The sequence below is a fragment of the Silurus meridionalis genome, chromosome 2 (assembly GCF_014805685.1).
Source record: "Silurus meridionalis isolate SWU-2019-XX chromosome 2, ASM1480568v1, whole genome shotgun sequence".
In the NCBI taxonomy this organism is placed as follows: domain Eukaryota; kingdom Metazoa; phylum Chordata; class Actinopteri; order Siluriformes; family Siluridae; genus Silurus; species Silurus meridionalis.
In genome coordinates this window covers 27,778,279-27,804,933 of record NC_060885.1, presented here as the reverse complement: position 1 = coordinate 27,804,933, position 26,655 = coordinate 27,778,279, and the positions used below count along the sequence as shown (strand labels likewise).

At 39.8% G+C, this 26,655-nt stretch overlaps 1 protein-coding gene across 4 annotated transcripts in view; it reads left to right on the top strand.

The window, feature by feature from the left end:
- Window positions 1–24,946, top strand: part of rock2a (rho-associated, coiled-coil containing protein kinase 2a) — a 48,475-nt gene extending 23,529 nt beyond the window's left edge. Inside the window, exons 2-32 of one of the 4 annotated variants that reach the window (XM_046866602.1) lie at window positions 4,534–4,615; window positions 5,747–5,847; window positions 6,210–6,347; window positions 6,514–6,774; window positions 8,411–8,555; window positions 8,669–8,807; window positions 9,299–9,390; window positions 9,491–9,650; window positions 9,812–9,866; window positions 10,009–10,020; window positions 10,111–10,239; window positions 10,381–10,516; window positions 10,591–10,682; window positions 10,897–11,143; window positions 11,911–12,017; window positions 12,146–12,305; window positions 12,460–12,620; window positions 12,756–12,940; window positions 13,081–13,150; window positions 13,576–13,679; window positions 13,813–13,999; window positions 14,153–14,246; window positions 14,331–14,425; window positions 14,562–14,753; window positions 15,216–15,384; window positions 18,731–18,801; window positions 18,900–18,988; window positions 19,854–19,932; window positions 20,107–20,368; window positions 20,662–20,875; window positions 24,494–24,946. In XM_046866602.1, the coding sequence (XP_046722558.1) occupies window positions 4,534–4,615; window positions 5,747–5,847; window positions 6,210–6,347; window positions 6,514–6,774; window positions 8,411–8,555; window positions 8,669–8,807; window positions 9,299–9,390; window positions 9,491–9,650; window positions 9,812–9,866; window positions 10,009–10,020; window positions 10,111–10,239; window positions 10,381–10,516; window positions 10,591–10,682; window positions 10,897–11,143; window positions 11,911–12,017; window positions 12,146–12,305; window positions 12,460–12,620; window positions 12,756–12,940; window positions 13,081–13,150; window positions 13,576–13,679; window positions 13,813–13,999; window positions 14,153–14,246; window positions 14,331–14,425; window positions 14,562–14,753; window positions 15,216–15,384; window positions 18,731–18,801; window positions 18,900–18,988; window positions 19,854–19,932; window positions 20,107–20,368; window positions 20,662–20,875; window positions 24,494–24,497 (4,032 nt within the window). In that variant the 3' untranslated portion in view covers window positions 24,498–24,946. Of the gene's footprint in view, window positions 1–4,533; window positions 4,616–5,746; window positions 5,848–6,209; window positions 6,348–6,513; window positions 6,775–8,410; window positions 8,556–8,668; window positions 8,808–9,298; window positions 9,391–9,490; window positions 9,651–9,811; window positions 9,867–10,008; window positions 10,021–10,110; window positions 10,240–10,380; window positions 10,517–10,590; window positions 10,683–10,896; window positions 11,144–11,910; window positions 12,018–12,145; window positions 12,306–12,459; window positions 12,621–12,755; window positions 12,941–13,080; window positions 13,151–13,575; window positions 13,680–13,812; window positions 14,000–14,152; window positions 14,247–14,330; window positions 14,426–14,561; window positions 14,754–15,215; window positions 15,385–18,730; window positions 18,802–18,899; window positions 18,989–19,853; window positions 19,933–20,106; window positions 20,369–20,661; window positions 20,876–22,036; window positions 24,286–24,493 lie in introns of those variants that run through there. The other 3 variants (XM_046866585.1, XM_046866575.1, XM_046866595.1) reach the window with 3 other exon arrangements.
- Window positions 24,947–26,655: the final 1,709 nt, after the last annotated feature.

Genomic DNA, 26,655 nt, shown 5'->3' with positions numbered 1-26,655 from the left:
AGTTTCAACAGAAATCATATAAGCACAGACAGGTTTCCAAAACTCATGCTTTTTTATTTTTCTTGGCAACAGCGTTACGGGTTAGTCAAAGAAACTTAGAAATGAGCATCAGAAAATAATAAGGACATATTCCTCGGTCTTGCACACATGCAGTAATACTGGAAAAATGCGGCGGCAGGCTATTCCCAAAATGCCGCTCTGCTCTTAAAGGAGCCACAACATATTTCACCGTTACACCGTGTAACAGACACTGTCTTTCGTTAAAGCCTGTGTAAAGTTCATTAGTTTCAGTGTAGACATCTGCAGCTTATAGACAGGTGCGTTCAAAATAAAAATCTTTGTCAAATTCAGTGGGTGCGGCTTATATATGGGTGCACTTTATAGTCCGGAAATTACGGTACTTTAACAATGTAATCTTTTCCATAAACATGAAAGACGTTGTACCTTTCCATAAGTTTATATCCAGTGGTGTATAGTATACGAGTAAATGTACTTAGATACATTTATTTTTGCCAACTTTCTGTTTTTTCTGAGTACAAGATAAAAGCAACTTTTACCCTCTGCTCAACAACATTTATGATTCAATATATGTATATTCACTTTACTATATTTTAATTGACAATAACCGTTACCAATTCCTTTTTGCAATCAGTCAACTCTGAATGTTTATTATTATTTGCTTTCATTTTATTTGTCCGTTGAATACTAATGATTCTTCTACTTAGTGACATGATACTGTAATTTCACAGTAATTTACTGTTTACTGTCATTTTTGGAAGATTGCTTTAAGGTTTATTTATTCACGTATTTCTTTTTTTGGCTGACTTGTTTGATATGTGTTTCATTCTGGCATGGTGAAGAGGCTGTTGAGTTGATCTTGTGGTTAATGCAGTGTTGAGGTGTACAATTTAAGTTGTATTTTAAGTAATAAAACCTCACAAAGCAGCTGTTTTCTGCATGAGCCTTGCTGTTGAGGATTAGTGCATCTTTGAGACTACGTTCGATATGAGTCAAGTTCTTAAGTTTGCAAGGCATCTCTACTTTTACTCCAGTATGATTTTCAGCTACGCTTTACACCTTTGGTTATATCATATACCCACACTGCTTTAGATCAGTCAGCATATGGATATAACAAGCAAATATGTTTATAACGCTGACTCAAAAGTGACTTATCACAGTAAGTGAGTTTGTTGCTGACAAAAAGATAAACCAGGCCCTGTTTTTCCTTCACTTTACATCTTTGCATATCAGTAACACTTTTCTGTCTCCTCTGCTGTCTCGTCCAGTTCATTGCCAGGCTGAAACTTGATATAGAAGGTATAGGACATGCTCAAGGAATCAAGTTAGTCTGGGGAACTTTCACACACAATATGGACTACAACGTAGCTTAGCAGAAGTGAACAGTTAGCGGTAGTGCTGTGGTTAGTCGGTCTGGATAAGGGCATCAGCCAAATGGCATATATGTAAATTGAAATGTAAATAAACACCAGACCACCATGTTAAAAAGGATCATAGATCAGAGCTCTGAACTGCCCCTAGACTCGACAAGAGCTTCCCAACTTTAGTGTAATTCCTGATATAACACTGGCTGAAGTGCGAGCTAACGACGACTCGTGATATTAATAAAAACGTCTCTGAAGAACGATGTGGAGTTGTGACGCTGTAACGAGCTGTCGGGACTACGAGAGGAAGGTTTCCATGTCAGCAGCCCAGTGGTTGAAGCACACGTGCGTCTCATTGCTAATTAAAGCAGCTACTTGAGGGATTTTCAACTCGAGCATCAACAATATTAGCGGGCAAAGATTTAAGACGTTTCTGGCTCTGGGTCATGTGACGTTATAATGAAAAGATGTGTGTTACTTTTAAAATTTTTATTCCAATTGAAAGATTTTTTTAAGTTGCCTTCCATCTGGTAATGTGCGCAAAGTATTGGCACCCTTTACACAGCCTATCAATGAAAAAAAGGAACACCCCATAATTAAAAAAAACTAACCAAACCCATTGGACCCCTCCCCAAATCAGTTTTATTTTCCAGAATTGTAAATTAAATTAGATTTTTCGTTTCCACCGTGCCAATGCTGCCTTTCTACACATCCTCTTCCTGAAAGAACACTCAGTGTGTTTTGCAGTTCCCTGATTAAATACCGAACAAAACGTGGTATTGTGATTGTGTAACATGGCGTTGGAGCGCTGCTGTTGTTGGATGGAGATTTTTGGGGGGGCTTTAGAGTTTCTCTCTCGGTCCAGGTTTCCCCCGCTCCCTCCTCCTTCTCCCTCTCCTCCTGCTTCGCTCTGCCTGTTTCTCCCTCGTCATCGTTCCAGCTGCTATTTTTAATCGTGGAATCTGGTCTAAAGTGTTGTCTTGTGTTTGCGTTGTGCCTTTTATAGCTGCGGTGCAGCGGTGGGTTTTCTGCCCCTTCGTGCCCCTGGAGCTGCTCTTTCTGCATTAAAATGAAAGTTGCAAATGTATTTATAAATATATGAGGTATAAAGGGGGTGCAATACGGCAACGTTCACATCACATTACCAGACTTTAGAGGCGATATGAAGGAAAACTGGGATGTCCATGATTTGAAAAAGACTAGCTTGGGAACTAGAGAACCAGCTCGGGGATGAAATATCCATATGGACAATTTTCCTGAGATAAACTCTTTTTAGATCAGCTAATATGGTTTAATTTGACCGTGATCCTCAGTGTATGTACATTTTACAAATATAAATAAAGATTTTTGTTTTCATATTTACCGAAAACATATTTTTAGATAAATATAAATATAATACAACTTTATATTTGTTATCAAGGTCAAGGTCCTTCAGATGATTATTTTTTGTCATCTTGCCTTTTAATGCTGTTCGGCTGCCCCACTTATAGTGGTGGTGCTTAATCCTCGCTACATCTTTGCCTGAAGAGTGTGAGCTTTAGTGCTCACTCTGGAACTGGAGCTTTTCGAGTGAACAGTGCAAGTTTACACATGGACAAAGCATTAACTTTGATGTGTGTGTGTGTGTGTGTGTGTGTGTGTGTGTATATATATATATATATATATATATATATATATATATATATATATATATATATATATATATATATATAAAATAAAAAAATAAAAAACAGTGCACCTCATCACTCTGTACATTTATGGCATTCGGGAGACGCCCTTATCCCACGCGACTTACAACTGAGCCGTTGAGATTAAGGGTCTTGCTCAAGGGCCCAGCAGTGGCAGCTTGGTCATGCTGGGATTTGAACTGAGACCTTCAAATCCATAGTCTCAACCACTGAGCTACCACCTCTGTACATCATTCCTCCCTCGAGCCGAGTCTGCTGTCATCTGTCTTCTGTTTAAAGGTCAACTCATTGTCATAAAATAAAATATTAATATCAGTTCTAATCTCATAGACAAACACACACACAGTATTGGAGTGGATTAAATACTTTTAAGCACTTCTGAAGCTGACTGCATGAACTCAGGTCTGTTGTGTCTGTTGTGGTTTACATACCAGACGAGATCACAGTGGAAACACTTACCGGAGACAACAGTCCCACACACACACACACACACACACACACACACACACACACACACACACATATCTCGCTCACACATCTATTATGGCCCTCATTTCACTGTTTGAACTCGCTGTACTAATAATATTTTACCCATCCGGAAACACACACACACACTCGTGCAGACACACACGCACACACACAGAGGAACTCACTGATTCCGCTCCTGACTCCAGAGAGTGTCCTGGAGTTTTGTGTTTCCATCATTTCCTGTTTCTCTTTTTTGCTTAAATGTGTACTCACACACACACACACACACACACACACACACACACACACACACACACACACACATATCTCGCTCACACATCTATTATGGCCCTCATTTCACTGTTTGAACTCGCTGTACTAATAATATTTTACCCATCCGGAAACACACACACACACACTCGTGCAGACACACACGCACACACAGAGGAACTCACTGATTCGCTCCTGACTCCAGAGAGTGTCCTGGAGTTTTGTGTTTCCATCATTTCCTGTTTCTCTTTTTTGCTTAAATGTGTACTCACACACACACACTCGTGCAGACACACACACACACACACACACACACACACACACACACACACAAACACACACACAAAGTCTTGGCCTTCCATTGCCATGAATCATTAATATATCTAATTAATGTTACGCTTTAACAAACCCTAACTTTAGAAACTAAAATGCAACTTTTGGTGCTTTTCTTTTTCTTTTCTTTTTTTTATTTTAAGTAAAAGTTGCAGTAAAAAAATTCCAGATATTCCTATCCTTGTGGGGTGTTCTCTCCCCCCCATATCATACTCCTCTTACACATTTACACTATGCTTAATAGACATAGGGTCACTGAGACAGTGAGTCCTTCTGAAGGCAGGAGAAAACTGTACCTGACGTCACATCAGCATTTTAACATCCATAACATTATCATGCGGTTCTGAAACAGAAGATAAATAAGGACGTTATCTTGTCTCTGTCTCTTCCAGGACGCCATGAACGCCGTGGTTCTAGACCTGAGCTTTCCCGCCTTGCGCAAAAACAAGAACATTGAAACCTTCCTGAATAGATGTGAGTATTGATGTGAGTTATGAATTTGAGCCACATCTGGTCACTGTGTTTTTCACTTGTCTTGTTCAGTTGTCTCATTGTCTGTGTGTCCAAGTCCAAAACACAAGATAGCTATCTAACAGGTTGCTTAATCGATGAAAGAATAATCGGTACTTAATCTGCAAAATCTTAATATGAATTTTTAATTTTAATGGAACAAAGTCGGAATTTTTTTGCCCCCAAAATGTATTCATTGTTTTATATTTATAAAAATGTTAAAATAATAAAAATTTTTGTGAAATATTCAATGCTGTTGAATGTAAAAAAATAATATTGTTGAAAAAACTTTGTTAAATTGTTCTTCTGAAAGTACCATTCTTCTGAATAAACACCTGAGAATGGAAAACGAGTGTAAACACCAACGCAAACGTTGCTGTAGCCCCTGCTCTTCTGTTTTTTTTCACGCAGGCTGGCGGTCCTATGAAAGCTTTAAGGGGAACATCAGTGAGGTTAATAATCTAAAATCAAAAGAAACCCGATATTAAATGTCGTTTAAAAAGCCGTAGAGACGTCCGTCTGTGGCTCTGTTTACTTTTGGTAAATTCTCCATCCGTCCTGCATCCCACTTTCCCCCTGTTACCATGGCGACTGGAGTGTTATCTAGCGCAGAGTGAGAATGACTCAACGCTCCGACAGTGAATCAACCCGGGTGTATATTTATTTCTGAAATTAATTATTTATTTAGAGCTGTCGCATGGAGAGTCTTACTTGCGCTTGTATTAGTGAGGTCCGTCCCCCACTCACAAATCCATTGTCTGTTTGAAAGAAAATACATTTTACAGAATTATCAACTAATAAACTCACAAATAGCCCTCACTTTTTTGAGAGGTTCAATTGAAAAGAATGCTGTCGCTAGGCAACCGGGAACCACAATGTATGAAAGACTTTCTACAGATCTAAATGGTAACGGAGGTCCCGGTTAGCTAGCTGGTGCCTAACTAGCATGTTCTACGTCGTTTATGCGGGCAGGGAAATGTCACAGTGAAAATAGAAACATCAGGATTTACTTAGGCGTGTTATAGTTAGAAACAACGCCGTATTACTGAAATTACACTTTGCATTAAAGGTAACCGGTGAAATATGTGTTTGTAGATGAGGCAGTTATGGGTGATATCAGAGAACTGCAGATGAAGCCGGAGGATTTCGACAAGGTGAAGGTGATCGGCAGGGGAGCGTTCGGGGAAGTTCAACTGGTAAGAGGAAAATGGGTGGAGCTCAGGTGTGGGTGTGTTATTGCATCAATGGGTATGTAATTGCATCATTAACAAACAACCCAATAACAGAGCAGTATTCAAATGAAGACCATTTCACACGGTTTAATGGGGAGGGCACATATCTAATTTGCATATATATTTTGTTGCCTTTAGATTCAAGACGTGATGAGTGTTATTGTGTAATTGATATAAGAGCCAGTGAGGATCCATTATGCAAATGAAACCTGCAGGAATTTACTGTCGAGGGGAGGAGTCATGTGCTTTTAATTTGTATATGCACATTCTGTATTTATTGATTAACATTTATTTGAATGACTTTTTTTCCCTCTTCCCTGAAAAAGGTGAGACACAAGGCATCTCAGAAAGTTTATGCTTTGAAGTTGCTGAGCAAATTTGAGATGATCAAGCGCTCGGATTCTGCTTTTTTCTGGGAGGAGCGAGACATCATGGCGTTCGCACACAGTCCATGGGTCGTACAGGTCCGACACACACACACACACACACACACACACACACACACACACACACATATGGTGAGCTGTACACTTATATAATAAGGAACAACACATGGACCACTATTTAACTTCCTTTCCTTTCTCCCTCTCCTCTCTCTTTCTCGCTCTCTCTCTCTCTCTCTCTTTCCAGCTGTGCTGTGCGTTTCAGGACGACAGGTTCCTCTACATGGTGATGGAATACATGCCGGGCGGAGACCTGGTCAACCTCACTAGTACATACGACGTTCCCGAGAAATGGGCTAAGTTCTACACGGCCGAGGTAGTCATGGCTCTGGACGCCATCCACTCCATGGGTTTCATTCACCGAGACGTGAAGCCCGACAACATGCTGCTGGACCACAACGGCCATCTCAAACTTGCCGACTTCGGCACCTGCATGAAGATGGACTCGGTAAGGGGCTGTGTCCCAAATCGGTTTAAAGGGTTTATGACGAGCCGGTGATGCATGTTCCTGCTGGTGTAGCTACACACGGGCTGTGTTCCAAATCATCAAAAGTCATCTCTGCAAAGGGAAAGAGGTGCATTTTCAGTGCACAGCTCTTACTTCTGTGAATATAAAACAGATTGCAAAAAAAAAAATCTCCCAGAGACCAACATTCTGGAATCTTGTCGTCACCAAGTTTGGCATGGAGATTTATTCTCCAAAGAGCACATTTGGAACCGGACCTATTTCAGATAGACTTATATTTGAGTGATAAATCTGCTCCGGGAATGTGTTTCAGTTTGCAGAGATCTTTTGGAGTAAATGTTAAGATTTTGAAAAAAACGGATTTTGACTGTGATTCACTCACACATTGTCTTGATGGCGTTTATCAAACCTCATCTGGACCGGGTGGTTTAGACGACTTCTGCGCTGTTTTTTTTTTTTAAAGCCTTGTATTGGCTGTGTTTCATTTAACCGGGGCCTGGTCCGAATTTTGTTTCAATAGGGTGCATGTTTCACTTCTTTTGATGCTGAAATGCTAAATAGTCTACACTTCTTGTTTTCTACACGTTTAAAAAAAGTGCTGAGAGAGTCAGGTGTGAGGCAAAAGGTCAGAGAGTTGAAGTCACCTCTAAATGACCTGACTGAAGTGTGTGTAGTGACTGGTGAGAATGAGTAGAGGTTGTTGTTTTTGTTTTTTGTTTTTTTCCTGTCTGCTGTCGCCACCTAGTGCAAAGACTCGGAATTACACTCATAGAAACACCTGCAGCTCTGAAATATCATTTAGTTTAGGATTGAATTCTTTAAATGATCCCCTCATCAATGTTTCCTCTTTCCGTTTTCCTTTTTATTCCTCCACTTCAGAGTTCAGAAGCACAACTTACCCAAAATACAATGCACTCTGATTCAGTTTATATACGAGGGCATTTAAGTCAAACGGCGACTTTTAATGTACAGGTATAAAAATGGATGCTGGCATGACGATGCTACACGCAGTCGTAAGTGACATATCGTAGGCCAGTCCAGAGACTGTTAATCAAGAATTGCCCGGTCAACAGTGTTAGTGCATGGAACAGCATGTGGTGAAGAAGTTTCTTGTTAAACAAAGGCGTAAAACCCACTGATATCCACAGAAGTGGTGGTTCCCTAAACACAGAGTGATGCAGGCTCTCATGGAAAAGCCAACGTTCAAATTAGATTCTCTCTCTCACACACACACACACACACACACACACACACACACACACACACACACACACTGCAATACCTTTATCAAATTTTTCACACTATCATGTCCTCAGTACCGCCGTTTCTGTTAATTAGCATAACACTCTACACTTCTCTAATGATCTCTGCTAGTTCTTGCTAACTGCTGCATTCTGTGCCCTGCTAGCATAAATTATCGGTAACATTTTTCTCCCCCCAAAAAGGTTTTCTGTTCATCTGTGTTAAAAATTCTCCCAAGCAAGTGTTTGACTCAGTTCCTATCTGACTAGCGTGGTCTTCCTGCTGTTCCTACTAGCGTGTTCTGGCCGAGGTGTCAAAAATTCAGCGTGCGAACCGCATACAGGTTAAAAAAATGTGTGTTGTGATTGATTTACAGACGGGCATGGTGCACTGTGACACGGCGGTCGGCACGCCCGACTACATCTCACCCGAGGTGCTAAAATCACAGGGTGGAGACGGGTACTATGGGCGCGAGTGTGACTGGTGGTCTGTCGGAGTGTTTATTTTTGAGATGCTTGTTGGTAAGTTTTTGGGAAGGGGGGGTTAAAAACAAATGGGGCCCGTACATTTTGTCCTGTTACTTTCTTTTTCTGTAATTTTATAAATTCTATGAGTGTGTGTGTTTGTGTGACAGGTGACACCCCGTTTTACGCCGATTCCCTGGTAGGGACCTACAGTAAAATCATGGATCATAAGAACTCGCTGAACTTCCCAGACGATGTTGAGATCTCAAAGGAAGCCAAAAATATCATCTGTGCATTTCTGACCGACAGGTGAGCGGCATCATGGGATTGCTTGTATTGCTGTATTCCCCTATTACTCCAGCAATTAAATAATTATTTTTATTTGTTATAGAATGGCACATCATGATTTCTGATGTGTTTTGCCGATTAATCGCCACTGATAGTTGATTGCTGGAATTATCGGCTATTGGCAAAAATCCATACTGATTTTCCAACTGAGAAGGTCCGCTGTCATTATGAGAGCGGCCTCTAGAGGCGAACCACTGATGCCACGTGCTGTTTCCCGTAATACACGAGACTGCTCGCTGCATGGAGAGCGCAAATTATATTTATTAATTATACTTTGTTTATTATACATTATTATTAATTATGAATAAATTTGTTATTAATATATCCATATTTTTTCTTTTAGCACATCTACATAATTCAGTATTGTTTTATTTTTTATTTTTTATCCAGTTTCTATTTAAAAATACTATCGGTTGATTAATCCTGTTATGTATTTGTGTGTTTTATTTTAGGGAGGTACGTTTAGGGCGGAACGGAGTGGAAGAGATTAAGAGACACCCGTTCTTCAAAAATGACCAGTGGACCTTCGAGACCATCAGAGACAGTGAGTCGCTCGTTACATCGACGTGTTCGCTGTGCATCCAATGCATATAATCCGTGTTTCTGTGTTTCACTGAGCGCTCGTGTTGTCCTCTTTGGTGCAGCCGTGGCCCCCGTCGTCCCCGAGCTGAGCAGTGATATCGATACGAGTAATTTCGACGACATTGAGGATGACAAGGGCGACGTGGAGACGTTCCCGACACCTAAAGCCTTCGTAGGGAACCAACTCCCTTTTGTTGGATTCACGTACTTCAAAGAAAACAAGTATGAGTTTATTGTTGCGTGCTCTCTCTCTCTCTCTCTCTCTCTCTCACTCACGATCTCACTCCATCTGTAATAATCACAAATGGCTTTTGTAATACATAACGTGTTTGGTTCTTCTGAGTGTGTGTTCAATTAATTCCTGTATTTGTTTTCCTCAACAGGTTGTTAAATACTTTTAATGGTTTATCAGAACGTCCTGCTTCTGTTCAAGGAGAGGTAAAACATGCACACACACACACACACATGTCCACACTATACGCACTATACTACACTGTCCAATGAGTGCAATATGAATATTCCTGTTAGTTGTTGTGACCGAGGTATTAACTGTGTGTGTGTGTGTGTGTGTGTGTTGCAGGACAGTGTTTTGGTGAGTAGATTATTAATAAAATATTACTTTGTTGTGTGATAGTGTGTGTTCCTCATGGTGTCGTATGTGTGTGTGTGTGTGTGTTTTCAGCTCCAAAAGAAGCTACACTCATTAGAGGAGCAGCTTAATATCGAGATGCAGGCCAAAGACGAGCTCGAGCACAAGTACAGGACAAGCAGTGCACGATTCGAGAAAATCACCAAAGAGCTAGAGGAGGAGGTGTGTGTGTGTGTGTGTGTGTGTGTGTGTGTGTGTGTAAAGATTTGGATTTTATAACTGAAATGCTATAACCGTGTGCATATTTATGTGTTTGTGTGTGTGTGTGTGTGTGTGTGTGTGTGTGTGTGTGTGTGTGTGTAGATAAGCAGTAGGAAAACTCTGGAGTCGTCTCTCAGACAACTGGAAAGAGAAAAGGCTCTGCTTCAGCACAAAAGTGTCGAGAACCACAGAAAGGCAGAGAACGAGGCAGATCGCAAACGCTGCCTCGAAAACGAAGGTACACACAGGCATGCAAACACACACACACACAATGTACGTTGTGTACGATGTTGGACTTGTGTGTTTTTGTAGTGAACAGTCTGAGGGATCAGCTGGACGAGATGAAGAAGAGGAACCAGAACTCTCACATTTCCAACGAGAAGAACATCCACCTGCAGAGACAGGTACACACACACACACACACACACACACACACACACACACACACACACTGCAACCCTTTTATCTACCTTCTAACTTATAGAAGTTGGAAAATCGAACTTTTTTTTTTAACATGAAAACTTTAATAAACAGTTTGTTATAACATCAATAAAGGTTAATAAGTTTCTAAAAACATTTTACAATTAAAATAATGAAAAATGAGATTTGTCTCCTCAGCTAGACGAGGCAAACACGCTTCTGCGGGCAGAGTCGGACGCGGCGGCTCGTCTGCGCAAGTCGCAGGTGGAGGGCAGTAAACAGTTGCAGCAGCTGGAGACGCATATGCGAGAGCTGCAGGATAAATGCTGCCTGCTGGAGAGCAGCAAACTCACGCTGGAGAAAGACTACATCAGCCTGCAGGCGGCGCTGGACACCGAGAAACGAGAACACACACATCGCTCCGAGACCATCTGTGACCTGCAGGGTAAGTTTCACATCATGTACATCATTCCAAGGAGCGTAACGGTACACGTATTCATACCGAACCGTTTCGGTACAGTGCACATGTGAATCGAATTAAACTCTTTTTACATTCGGAACGTATGAGTTTTCTCTCGAAAATATTAAAATGGCAAGTTTTAGTCTCTGCCTCGAATCACTGTGGCTACTCGATCTGTACCAGAAAAACATTTTGTGCTGCACAAACTCTTGTTTTTGTTCTGTGCATGCACAAAATCGCTGGTACTTCTTGTCACGCCAACGTTTTTACAACAGTGTAACGATATGGATTTTTTTGCATTTTATGTTCAGCTTCAAGAATTTCTCTTAAAAGGAGAAATTCCTGACAATTCCACATATCGAGGGAGTAAATGAATAAAGGATGGAAGGAATAAATGAATTCATTTATAAATAAACAATTGAATAAGTAAAATCTTGTGATTCTTTAATGTAGCCATTTGTTAAAGTATTTATTTAGGAAGTTAAATATTACATGTAAAACACACTCTTACATACACATCTGTATTACCCAAATGGGTATTCATTTACTTTGATTTCTCTTTTTTTCAATTGTGTGTACCGTTGCACCTCTGATCATTTCTTTTTAACTCCTTTAAATAGATCAGTCCAATGTTAATTCAATTTAAGACAGCGATATTTTCATACAAGCAGTGAATTAGTTTCTTAGGAAAAAATATTAGGCAATAAATGAAATGTAATTCATTTAAATTATTTTTTTTCTTTTTTCTCCAGCACGTCTCTCGGGTCTGGAGGACGAGGTGAAGCAGGTGAGACTGGTTCTGTCCAAAGCTGAGACTGAGAAGAGACAGCTGCAGGACAAACTCACTGATTTGGAGAAGGTGAGACACACACACACACACACCAAATCTTTTCTAATAAACAAGCAGAAAGTGCATGCACTATCCTCTCTCTGCATTATACTAGACTCTAATCAAGCCCCGCCCCATGCTGTGTGTATATCCAATAGGAAAAGAGCAATATGGAGATTGACATGACGTACAAGCTGAAGGTTCTGCAGCAGAGTCTGGAGCAGGAAGAGTCGGCGCACAAGGCCACGAAGGCCCGACTTGCCGACAAGAGCAAGATCAGCGAATCCATTGAGGGAGCGAAGTCCGAGGCAGTAAAGGGTGCGAGGGGTTTGCTTTTTTAATAAGATTGGGTCGCCTGTATATTAGACAAAGTGGTATATAATAATTTAAAGGCTATTGCATTATAAAAGGTTGGTGTGATTGTGCGATAAGTACTTTGTATTATCTGTGTGTGTGTTTTGTGTGTATGTAGATCTGGAGCAGAAGCTGCAAGCAGAACATTCCTCCAAACTGCAGGTGGAAAACCAGCTGCTTGAGTTGGAGAAACACAACTCCATGTTGGACTGCGATTATAAACAGGCACTGCACAAACTCGATGAGCTGCACAGACACAAGGACCGGCTCACTGAGGAGGTGTGTGTGTATGTGTGGAATTTTCTGCAGTGTATATTTTCAAAATATCTACATGTGCCTATGTATATGTGATTAGCCAGCAGTTTGGAATGATTTATACACTTGAGCAGCAGTGATGGAGTTTGTGTATCCCAGGTGAAGAACTTGTCTCTGAAGATCGAGCAGGAGGTCCAAAAGCGAAATCTGACCCAGAATGACCTGAAGGTACAGAACCAGCAGCTCAGCACCATAAAGACATCAGAGAAGCAGCTCAAACAGGAAATCAATCACCTGCTGGAAATCAAGCGGAGCCTGGAGAAGCAAATCATGGAGCTTCGCAAGTATAGCATCCCACAATGCACCATTCTCGTGCACTAATGAACTCGTGACTAATTACCAGAGTTAGCTCAAAATATTATGTATTGCTACTTTTCACCGTCTGTGGGATTATACTGAATGTGTGTGCGTGTGTGTGTGTCAGGGAGCGTCAGGATTCTGATGGACAGATGAAGGAGCTTCAGGATCAGCTGGAGGCAGAACAGTATTTCTCAGTAAGACTGTTTAGCTACATACACATGCAAGCATCACTAAGAGTAAGGGATAAAAAAAACAGGATGTTATGACTAAGTAAAGGCAGTGAGACACAAGAACAGGAAGCGGTGGCCAAATTATTTACACAATGAAAAAAGATTGAATGGTTTGTAAATTGTGGAAAGCCATTAGGGGGATAGGAAGAAACAAACAAGGAAAGTGGAAATTAAAAGGGCCAAATGAGCCGTGGAGACATATTGGTTAGAGAACAGGAAGCTGTGCCCAAATAAGGAAAGTGAGAAAAGGGTCCGATAGTGTGTATTTTGGGGCGACATGAAGCTACAGAAAAGTGGAAAACGGAAAGTGGAAAACACTATAAAACGTTTTTAGAACCAAACAGGGTTTTACCAGTGATTTAATTTTGTGTGTGTGTTTGTGTGTGTAGACTCTGTACAAGACTCAAGTGCGGGAGTTAAAGGAGGAGTGTGAAGAGAGGAATAAGCTTTATAAAGACATGCAGCAGAATCTGCAGGAGCTGCAGGAGGAGAGGTGAGCACTGTGTGTGTGTGTGTGTGTGTGTGTGTGTGTGTGTGTGTGTGTGTGTGTGTGCAGCATGATCTGGAGATGAAGACACTCACTAAAAAGCTGTTATTTATTTGTTGTGTGTGTGTGCGCGGATCAGGGACTCTCTTGCCGCTCAGTTGGAGATCACCCTGACGAAGGCCGACTCTGAGCAGCTGGCTCGCTCTATTGCTGAGGAACAGTATTCTGATCTGGAGAAGGAGAAGATCATGAAGGAGCTCGAGATTAAGGAGATGATGGCCAGACACAGACAGGAACTTGCTGAAAAGGACACCACCATCAGCTCGGTCAGTCAGGGAAGAAGCTCACAGGGGACCGGAGGGTGGGAAACAAAAAGGGTCAAATATTAAGGACATTCATTGCTAAATTCTGATGCAAGCTTATAGATACAAATTGATTATAGATGTTTGTTTATTACAATTTTTTTTGTGTTGGGTTAGTTGGAGGAAGCTAACCGCATGCTAACGAGTGACGTAGCAAACCTGGCTAATGAGAAAGAAGAGCTGAACAACAAGTTTAAGGAGGCAATGGATGGTGTGTATAGATTATTTTTCATTATATGTTGTAATAGTCTGTTGAATACTTGGTAAGAAAACCAAAAATCTTTGGGTTTTTCAGAAATGCAGAATCTAAAGAATGATGAACAGTCCATCACACAGATGAAGCTCGCCTATGAGAAGCAGCTGCAGTCAGAGAGGACCCTCAAGACTCAGGTAAAGCGCAGCAATTGGAAAACGCAGAATTAATGGAACGCTAAACATTTATACCGACAAGTTAACTTGTTCCAAACCAGTGGTAATTGTAACCGTGGTGATAACGAAGCTTATAACTTGTATGCATGTTTTTCAGGCTGTGAACAAGCTGGCTGAAATCATGAACAGGAAAGAGGTGCGTGGTAATGGAAGTCGCCGTGGAAACGACACGGATGTGAAGAGGAAGGAGAAAGAAAACAGGAAATTGCAGCTGGAGCTACGATCGGAACGAGAGAAACTGAACAGCACCATCATCAAATATCAACGAGAAATCAACGAAATGCAGGCAGTACGTCTACTTCACGCTAACCACTGCCGCAGTATAGTTTCATAATGACGTTACCCTCATAGCAGAATTAGCAGTGCTAGCTGCCTTGTGCTAACTTTTAAGCATTGCTAATGTAACCTAATGTGCTCTACCCTAATACAAAACAAACTCTCATGCTAGCCATTACAGACTGACAAAATAACTTACCATGCTCCTATAATACAACCTCCTACGAAATATTAAATGCTAACCAACACTAGTCACCACATACTGATATTACTAGGGTTTTTTAAATATCTTTTTTCCAAAGTTTGTTTAATTACTTCAACAATGTATGGGTAATTTGAATAAAGGAGGCTGGCTTGCTTTGTTTTCTGTTTAGCAACAGTAAACATTACTACCCTTTCAGCTAATGTCATGTTTTTACTCTTATGGTGTAATTGGGCAACATTAACATCTTTTTGTTGTTTTTTCCCCTTACAGCAACTAGCGGATGAATCAGTGATGCGTGTCGAGCTGCAGATGGGTCTGGACAGCAAAGACAGTGACATCGAGCAACTCCGAAGCCTCCTCAATTCCATCAACGTGCACTCGCTCGACTCGGCCAGCATGAGCAGCGGTCCAGAGTTCGAAACCGATGAATCGCTGCCAGGTTCATCATTTAATCGATTCTTTGTGTCCACGTTATTCCTGACAATCTGCAGTGTGCCATTTAAATCGCTGATCATTTATCCATCCTTCATAAAAACTACAGCTACCTTACAAGTACAAGTCACACTCTTAATTATTAATATACAAATATAAACAATTATATTGATAACAGTATAGCGCTTATCCTAGTAATAATACAGGATTTTAATACAAATACTTAATATAATATAATACTGTAATAATAACAAAAAGTAACCAAATAAATGCTAATTAATTAAATATTAAATTAATTGCACAAGGATAGCTAATTTAATAGTAGTATTATAATAATGTTGATATAATCATGTTAAGATATAATTATTTGCTATCGACTATTCAACTGCAGTTAATATAGCTAATAAGTACAAAATATTGTAACAAAATCATATATTGCATTCTTAATGTTTTAACAATATATCTATAGTTTTGACTTTTATTTATTTATTTATTTATTTGTACACATATTCAGTGTTATAGTATTGTGGTGCATATTGTAAAATAAAACGCATGTTATTCTTTATAATATTAATATTACAGTTGATTATAAAGAAAACAGTTGATTATAAATATTCCATCTGCTGTAAAGGTAGTTATTAGTGTTATTAATTCTTATTAAGAATTAATATATTATAATATTATAAACATTAAATACATTTTAAATCTATTTACTGTACACAGTAACATTATGATTTTGCAATTTTTATTAATATATGATCTATACTAGAATGTTAGTTAATCTATAAATTGGATTTATAATATATTAAGATATATCTTTATCTACCATACAACTATACAGCTCATGTGATTCTTTACAATGGTATTAGTCCTACTAAAACTACTAATTGCAAATATTCTAACAATTGTACAAGATGTTACTTAGTAATATTAATACTAATAAGAATTTGTTGTATAAGTATAGTACATGGCATTTTTTTAGTAACAGAATTTAATATTAATACAGTTGATCATATGCAGTGCATCTGGAAAGTTTTCCCAGCGCTTCACTTTTCCCACATTTTATGTTACAGCCTTATTCCAAAATGGATTGAATTTATTATTTTCCTCAAAATTCTACAAACAATGCTCTATACATTACAAGGTGAAAAAAGTGTTTGAAATCTTTAAAAAAAAAAAAAAATCACATGTACATAAGTATTCACTGACTTTGCGCAGTACATTGTTGAAGCACTATTGGCACCAGCCTCAAGTCTTTTTGAGTATGATGCTACAAGATTGTCACATCTATTTTTGGGCAGTTTCTCCCATTCTTCTTTGAAAAACCTCTCAAGCTGGAACAGGTTTTGATCAAGGATGTCTCTGTACATTGCTGCATTCATCTTTGCCTCGATCCTGACTAGTCTCCCAGTTCCTGCCGCTGAAAAGCATTCCCACAGCAGGATGCTGCCACCACCATGCTTCACTGTAGGGATGGTATTTGGCCAGATGATAAGCGGTGCCTGGTTTCCTCCAGATATGATGCTTGGCATTCAGGCCAAAGAGTTCAGTCTTTGTTTGTCATGGTCTGAGAGTCCTTCAGGTGCCTTTTGTCAAACTCCAGGTGGGCCGTCATGTGCCTTTTACTAAGGAATGGCTTCCGTCTGGCCATGAACCCAGCCATTAGGGAGGCACAAGCCAGTGCACTCTTAGTGCCGGTCCCAAGCCCAGATAAATGGGGAGGGTTGCGTTAGGAAGGGCATCCAGCATAAAACATGTGCCAAATCAAATATGTGGATCACGAATAAGAATTTCATTCCGGATCGGTCGAGGCCTGGGTTACCAAAGACCACTACAGGTATTGTTAGCCAACAGGGTACCAGTGGAAATTGGGCAACGGTTGGCCGAAGAAGGAGAGAAGGAAGACGTCTACAGAGACGGCAGGAAAAGAAGTGTAGGAGAGTGGAGGTTAGAATTGGTACTTTAAATTTTGGTACTATGACTGGTAAAGGGAGAGAGATAGCTGATATGATGGAGAGGAGAAAGGTAGATATGTTGAGTGTTCAGGAGACCAAGTGGAAAGGGAGTAAGGCAGGAACATTGGAGGTGGGTTTAAACTTTTCTTTCATGGTGTGGATGGAAAGAGAAATGGTGTAGGGGTGATCCTGAAGGAAGAGTACAGTAAGAGTGTAGTGGACGTGAAGAGAGTTTCTAATAGGGTGATGAATGTGAAGCTGGAAGTTAAAGGGGTGATGATAAATGTCATCAGTGCCTATGCTCCACAAGTGAGCTGTGAGATAGAGAAGAAGGAAAAATTCTGGAGTGAGTTAGATGAAGTGGTAGATGGTGTAACTAGAAATAAACAATTGGTGATTGGGGCAGACTTTAATGGGCATGTAGGTGAAGGGAGCAGAGGTGATGAGGGTGTGATGGGAAGAAGAAGGCTTGCGTCTGCCCACTCTACCGTACAGGCCTGATTGGTGGAGTGCTGCAGAGATGGTTGTTCCTCTGGAAGGTTCTCCTCTCCCCACAGAGAAATGCTGGAGCTCTTTCAGTGTGACCATCGTGTTCTTGGTCACCCCCCTGACTTAAGCCCTTCTCCACCGATCGCACAGTTTGGCCGTGCGGCTCCACTCTAGGAAGAGTCCTGGTGGTTCCAAACTTCTTTTACGGATGATGGAGGCCGCTGTGCTCAGTGGGACCTTCAATGCTGCAGACATTTTTTTTTGGTACACTTCCAGATCTGTGCCTCGATACAAACCTGTCTCGGAGGTCTACAGACAATTCCTTGGACTGCACAGCTTGGTTTACACTCCGACATGCACTATTAACTGTGGGACCTCGTATAGACAGGTGTGTGCCTTTCCAAAGCATGTCCAATTAACTGAATATACCACAGGTGGACTCCAGTCAAGTTATAGAAACAAGGATGCCATGGATGATCAGTGGAAACACCTGATGCACCTGAGCTCAATTTTAAGTGTCATGGCAAAGGCTTGTGAATACTTATGTACATGTGATTTAATGTAATTTTTTTTTGTACATTTGCAAATATTTCAAACACACTTCTTTCATGTTGTCATTATGGGGTATTGTTTGTAGAATCTCGAGGAAAAGAATGAATTAAATCCATTTCGGTATATGGCTGTAACATAGCAAAATGTGGGAAAGTGATGTGCTGTGAATACTTTCCGGATGCACTGTAAGTATTACAATATATAAATGTCTGCTGTACAAGTATATTTACCAATAATAGCAAAATCACAAACGTCTACTTTCCCAGTTCCTTTGACATCACTTCTGATGTAACCCTTCTGCAATATAATGTTGTGATGCAGATTTTCTCATATGAATGTTGTCCTCCATGTACACAGAGACAAGGTTAGAGGGCTGGCTGTCTCTCCCCGTGAGGAACAACACCAAGCGTTTCGGCTGGGAGAGAAAAGTGAGCAGTGTTCCCGGCACACGCTTTTAGATACGTTCTCTACGTACCGCTGTTTATTTTGTCTCGAGCCGACACTGTTGTGTTTGTGTGTGCCGCAGTATGTGGTGGTGAGCAGCAAGAAGATCCTCTTCTACAACAGTGAACAGGATAAAGAGCAGTCAAATCCCTACATGGTGCTGGATATAGAGTGAGCGTCTTCTCTTACACTTATTTCAGACGCTCATATAAACTAATATATCGTATTGTTTAAGTGTGTATGATGAATACTTTTAAATACTGTTAATAATTCTTATAATTACGCATACAATTCTACTGTAGATTAAAGTTATATATAATACTATGTAATACTGTGTAGAACAGCTCATGTGATTCATTGGTAACAGAACTAATTCTAATCTACTGCAATTATAGATTTTGTATTAGTATTATTAATAATTAAATGTATTTATTAATGATAATAAGTAGTAGTTAACAGTGAAGTGGAGAAAGGTATCAAAAGCTTTCAGTAAAAGCTATAATACTGATAGTTAATTTTTGAGGGTGTAAGAAATTGATAGAAATCTACTGTAAAAATATAAATCTTGTAATCTTTCATTCAAGTGTTAATTAATTATAAATACTATAGCAAATGCACAGATAAATATACATAATAATGTTACTTAGTACTTTTTATAAGTGACTGTTAGTGTGTTAGTATATCTTTTACCGTCATTTATTATAGTATTATTTATAGTATTAACTATTATAATATTTAATATTATTATATGTATAATAATCTTATACTATATGACAGTATAATATTTATTATACTATTAAGTCTAATAATACAGTTCATTCTATATATTAAAGTGAATGTACAGATCATAGTAAGTAAAACTAGTGTATAAATATAACATACAGTTACTCAGTATATAAATTCTAATAATCTACTTAGACTGATGAAGCTCATTGAATTTATTAATATAAATGACATGTTTACTGCACAATACCTTCTGGGGTTTTGCCTGGGCACGTACATTCTCTCTCACTCTTATTTCTCCTTCTTTCCTCAGTAAACTCTTCCACGTTCGTTCAGTCACCCAGACGGATGTATACCGGGCAGATGCTAAAGAAATTCCTCGAATATTCCAGGTGCGATAACAGATTTACAGCCTGAACTCTCCTGACCATCGTTGCTCTGTAGCGCTTTTAAAACAGTCATTGTGAGCTTTGTGTAGATTTAAGACACTAAATGCCTTGTCAATGCTCATTCTGGGCCTTACCCTATTTCCTAAAGCTTGTCTCGCACACTGATTCTCTGCACAGATCCTTTACGCAAACGAGGGTGAGAGTAAGAAAGAGCAGGAAGTGGAACCGCTGCCTATTGGAGAGAAATCCAGCTACATCTGCCACAAAGGGCACGAGTTCATCCCAACGCTCTACCATTTTCCCACTAACTGCGAGGCTTGCACCAAACCGCTGTGGAACATGTTCAAGCCTCCTCCTGCACTCGAGTGTCGCCGTTGCCACATCAAGTGCCACAAAGACCACATGGATAAGAAGGAGGAGGTGATCGCACCGTGTAGAGGTGGGAACATGGCCCTGAGGCCAGTGTATACAGTTTGTGTACTATTCATCTTTATTTCTGTTATAATAAGGAGCCAGTTAGGAGAGCTTAAAAAAAAAAAAGAAGTTAAACAATGCTGCAAAATCTTGCTACAGTTGCTACAACGTTGTATTTCAGAACATGCAATTAACTCATCTTTCCTCAAATATCTCAAAGTTACAAACAGTATTTCCATATTTAGTTTCGAGCATCACTTATCAATCACCGATGTGAGGAGACTCATTTTTAACCCCTGTGCATTTTTGTCTCTCCAGTTAACTACGATGTGTCCACGGCGAAGAACCTCCTACTGTTGGCATCATCTCAGGAAGAGCAGCAGAAGTGGGTCAGCAGGCTCGTTAAGAAGATCCCTAAAAAGCCCCCGGGCCCCGATTGGAGCCACCGCTCATCTCCTCGTGTCCCCACCAAAGTTCAGGCCAGCCAGTCGATGAGGAGAGCCAGCCGGCAGTTGCAGGCCGGGAAAACCAGGTAAGCAAACTTTACGCTGTCCAGTGTTGGACCTGGATCCGTGACATTTCCTGTAACATTGAGAAATTATGAAAAGGTGCAGCCACATAAACCTTCCTTACTCTTACATCGACCAGCCATAACGTTAAAACCACTAACAGGTAAAGTGAATAGCATTGCTTACTTAGCAAGGGTGAGCAACTCCCACAAGGGGCAAGCTGTGTTAGCTAGATGGTTTAGCGTATCAGCAAAACTGTAGGTCTTCTAGGTTTTTCCCCATGCAACGCTTATTACTTCCGAAAGTGATTCATAGCAGATCAGCCGCTAGCCCATGACCAAGGGCTTTGTCACATATGGGGCTGTGAAGCTGCAGACCATCAGAGTCTATCACTCTGAGGTCGGACCATGGAGCAATCAAAACAAAAAAGGTGTCCTGATCTGATTAAATGTTTCTTTACATCATGTGGACAACTAGTGTGTGTGTCCAGAGATGCACCAGAATGCACTGGTGGGAATGAGGACCTAAAGATGTACGTGTGATACTCTGAGCAATGTTCTACTGTCATCCATGTAAATGTTACTTTGACACAGACCACCTACATGAACATTTGTTGCAGACCAAGTGCATTGCTTAATCACAGTATTATTTCCTAATGGGCACTGAATCATTGATGAACAAAGGGTTCAAGATGTTAGCTTGGCCCCCAAATTCCCCAGAGGTACTTGACAAAAAAAAAGCAGATACATGGAGACACCACGTCACTTTCCGGCCTTAAAGGATCTGCTGATAAAATGTTGATGCCAGATATCACAGCAGACCTTCAGAGGTCTTGTGGAGTTTATACCTTGATAGCTCAGAGCTGGTTTGGCAGCACAAGGAAGAACTATTAAATAAAAAAAATATATATATAAGAAAATATTAGGCAAGTGGTTTTAATGGTATGGCTGAAACGGTTCATTTCTCCTAATAAAGTTATGACGAAATTGGTGACTTTTTATTTATAAATTTGTGGAAACAAAAGTTTGAATAGATAGTAATAGCTATTACTATGATCTAATTATTATAATCACAAATATTATTAAAATGTTTGCAAACCCTTTCAAAAGTAACTTTACATAGATTTTAAGTTTTTATTTAATGTGGTGCTGGTCACGTAGTGCAACTCTGTATGACACACACAGGACTGGGCAAAACTGCTCGGAGCCCACAGCACCCCCTCCAGGCAGGGAGAAATTCATCCACCACAAGGGTCATGAGTTTTTGCCCATTTTCTACCACTTCCCTACTACGTGTGAAGCCTGCGCAAAACCCCTGTGGAACATGATCAAGCCTCCCTTGGCTCTGGAGTGCCAACGGTGCCAGATCAAGTGCCACAAAGACCACATGGACAAGAGAGAGGAGGTTCTTACGCCGTGTAACCCTGCCAGATTCGACCCCCAGTTTGCCTCCGGGTGAAAATTAGCTCGGCGGGGAGATAACGATTCTTTATAGCGAGCAACAGCGGGAAATGAACTGGAGCTCAAGCAACCTCAATTTTGCAGTTTCATATTATGAATCTTTGTAACTGCAAGGCGTCATGGCTGAGAGAGCCATCGATTTAAAAAAAAAAAAGTTTTAGCTCCATTTCATTTTTCTGACTTTCACACACACTGTGAAACAGATACTTAAAGATCTTGTCATTCATGTCTTGCCCTTTGCCACTAACAAACCTTTCCATTCAATCCAGCATCCATAATTAAACATACATGCTTGGGGTTAAAGCCTAGATTAACAGTATTTGAAGGCTGTGTCATAAAAATCCTAATAACAATATTTTTGGAGTGTAAAGTTTAAAAAGATTTCATTTTGATGATCCCATACAGCCTTCAAATGACCGTTTATTTAGCAATCAAACTCGTGGCTTTGCTTGGATATTAGCATTTTAGCTAGTTTCTGGACTGCAAGTCTACAGGAGATTTAGTAAATCTTCAGGACAGTCGTTATCAGACCAGTCAAAACAAAACAGCTATTTATGATTGGATCTTATTCATGTTCATGAAATCTTAACCCGTCACCAGAACTGAACAGTGGTTTATTTCATTTGAAACCCAGTGTTCAAGGTGAAAACCCTCTCTAAGTGCTTAAAACAAGCACACTCTTCTGTCTTCTGAGATCTAGATGTTGGACATAAGCACTGGTGTTATCCCTATTGAAGAAATTAATTAGTCTGTATTATTATGTAAATGTTAGTATTAAAGTAGCCTTCAAGGGGGTTAGCTGTTTACAGGGTCTTACTATTTTCAGGAGATTTAGTCTCTAATTTCCTCTTGTTTAGCAGTACAGCGCTGGCAGGTGATGCTTACTTACATTTCAACAAAACTTAGACTGAACCATCAGAGATTCTGGAAGCGGGTGATCCTTCTCTGTAGGCTAAATCTTAGCACTCTTCCTTCCTTTCAGGCTTCTGGATGTGGGTCTTGAGGACTGGCATTGGGCTTTGGATGAGATCCATGATGATGATGATGATGATTTTGTGAATGAATTTAATGTGTAAAGGAGCATGCAGGGGTTCAAATCATGGTAACTCCTGAGTGGATGATTGCGAGTGTGAGTTTGAAGTGGGTGTTCATGAAAGCTGCTGCTCAGCAGGGACCAAGAACTCGGTCCGTTCCAAACATCCTCTCTTTCAAGTTTTACTCTGAAATCGGACTTCACATTCCATTCATATTTCCACTGTAAAGTCCAGCCCAAGTGTTTTGTACTAATGAAAGAGAGAATGTTTACCATTGGGTGTTTGGCTTGTCTCTTTCTCCGCCGGATTTTTTTGACCTTTTAACCTTTTAACCTCTTCACCCCAGCCCACCCAGGTCAGGATCTCCAACGAGAAGAAAGGACTCCAAGAGCCATCTGAACAAATGACTCACTTGTTTTTGATGTTTTTTTTTTTTCTTCTTTTACTTGAATCTTTTTTTGGCAAACATTTTATTTATCAAAATACAAACCCATGTTTACAGCTAGCTGAGCAACATTTGTTATACTGTTTAAAGAAAACAAAGTGTTGTATTAAAGCAGGATCATGATCTATTTTAGGAGGTCTGCTATCTCATGCAATAAAGGTTTGCGAAATGGAACGTTTTACGTTTGCATAGTGAGTGCATGCACGGTGTGGTGTGTCGTCATCTGCAGGCATGTGCTGATATTAAATGTGAAATATGTAAAAATCGTATGCAAAATTTTTACTTACTCAGGTGTGAGGTCTATTATGGGATTTCTGTCACTTTTTTTTGCAGAGGAAATTTGCAATACTTGGCAAAAACCAATTGTATGTAATATATTTTTTAATTCCTTGCTCTGAACCTTCTGTGGCAAACATTTACTTTCCGAATATATTTATTTGGATGTACTTTATCGGCTTATGATGCTAATGTAAAATAAAAAATCATGTATGTTACATTCTAAGTATCAAAATTGGTGAAAGGCTCAAAATATTGAGTTTAGTGCTACAATATCCTTTGGATCGTCATCACGTTTTCCTCTTTAGCAGTATGTTGGCACATGCCTGATTTTTGTTGGCTATTTTGTGGGGGGAAAAGTTCAAATGTGGTGAAACTAACTCTCTTTCTCTCTTTGTCTTTCTTTCCTCCCATTCCTCTCTTTAGCTAACCTCACTTTGGGAATCTGGTGTAACTTCGCTGAGTTTGGGCTCTCCTGATTTCACACCAAGAACTTTTTTTATTTTGTTTTTTTAAATATAATGTTACATCGATCCAAACTAGCATGAACGCGCTACATTACCGGTTTTGAGCGTTGTTGTGTAGGGACGTCTCTAAAGTTTTCCAGGACCTGGAAATAAAAAGACCACAGAGAAAATTGAGAAGATGCATCTTGGATCTTCACCTTCAACTTTTTTTTTCTTCTTCACCAAACAAGAATGCAAAGCACTCAGATGGACTGAAGCACCAAAGGGACACACTACAAGATTGAGAAAGAAATCTGTGATATCAGGGTCTTAGAAAGGAATAAAAACCTAGTAAACAATAATTCTCCCATTCATCCTGTCCTGGAGATAAGTGTGTGCTGAGATTGTTTCATAAAAATTGGCCAAATTTGTATCACAGTTCTTTACTATATCATTTAGATTTACATTTTGGTAGAAGGGATCCATGCAGTGAAACCTTAGGTTTCTGAAGGTACTTAAGGAACCTTTTTTGGCAAGCTAGGATGCAACAGTGAGCTAAAAAAAGAACTTCTAGAATGACCTGTCTAATGCAACCTCACCAGGCACTTGGAATGCTTAATGTTCTTTGTTATTTTACTATAAAACAGGGTTCCAGGTACAACCTTTCTAGCAAATTGAGAATCCTTATTTACAAAAAAATGGATCTTTATTAGACTTTAAAAGGTAACAAACTAATAAAACCCTGGGAGCTCAGCTACACTCTAAGAAACCTTTGAAAAAAACTCTGGAAACTCTGGAAAAACCACAGTTTCCAAATTAGAATGGGCTCCAAGCTAAATCTGTGATTCAATCTAAAACACCTAAGTATTGAGAATAAAGAGCATTAGGGAGCTTTCAAAAGACAACTATCTCAGGCAACATTAAAGTTGTTAAGAATGTAGCTACCAAGATTGAGCAATCCTAAAAAGATCCTCTATAGAATGTCTAAAGAGCCCCTTTCAGCCAAAGTGCTTCGTCAGCATCTTAAAATTGACAAGAAATCCATCCGGTCCAAATTCTCTTAAATGAAATGTTTGACATGCCCAAGCTTGATTAATATCCTGATATAGTGTTGTATATCCAGTTGGGCACAAGCCTAATTTCATCCGGTGTGTAACCGAATGCACATTTTATACTAAGCTCTTTATCGACAAGCTTTTCCCATCAGATGGATTTTAACCATGGATCAGTTTAGTTTATGCTTTATGGCTGCCATGACTGTCTCCAGGACTGTGATATTGGTACTTTAACACTGCATTATCAGAGCGCGAAGCCTCGCACAAACGCGCGTCACCGATATAGAAAGCCATAATGTTTAATGCTAATGGGATTGTGTGTTTACAGAAGGATAAGTACATAAACCTGTTTTTAGGGCAGAAGGTTACGACTGAGTAGGTTGAACTGGAGTTGTGTTTCCATAGATACAAAGAAATCACAAATTCGAGTAACTACTAATGTTTTCTGACAAGCGCTTCAAAGAATGGAGAAATCCTGAATTGTGTCAATAAGACAGACATCTAATTTACTTTTCCCAGTCAAAGCTTGAGATCTGGCACATTTCTTGGGATCTCAAACTCCGCCCCCTTTCCGTTACGTAACGTGTCAAATGTAACCATTCTGCCCTGAGAACAGATTTGGTAGATTTGGAGTAAAACTCCCATGAGCACTTAACACACACACACACACCTATGAATGTAAAGCAGTGACGGTTGTTTTCGTACTTGTGTTTAAAAAAAAAAAAAAAAAGGTCCCTTTATTTTTATCCTGGGAGAAAAAGAATTTTTATTCAAAAAGTGTGTTTACTTGATCTGGGATTAAGAATGAAACCCATAAATTCCTAACAGAAATCGATCCCACATCTGTTCACCGCTGACTATTTTGTGGTTTGAAGTGATGCGAGTATTTTTTATAGAGTTCAGCCGAGCGTATGCGTGTGAACGAAGCTGCCGTGAACGTGTTACTTATACTGTATTTTTTTTTACAAAGCTCCTAACGGTAAGGCACGATACATTATATAAATCTACACCGTCTATCGGACATGCCATCCGCGAGTCACATGCTTTATTTATACTGGCCTGAGCACTTTTCATGGTAAAGCGCTGC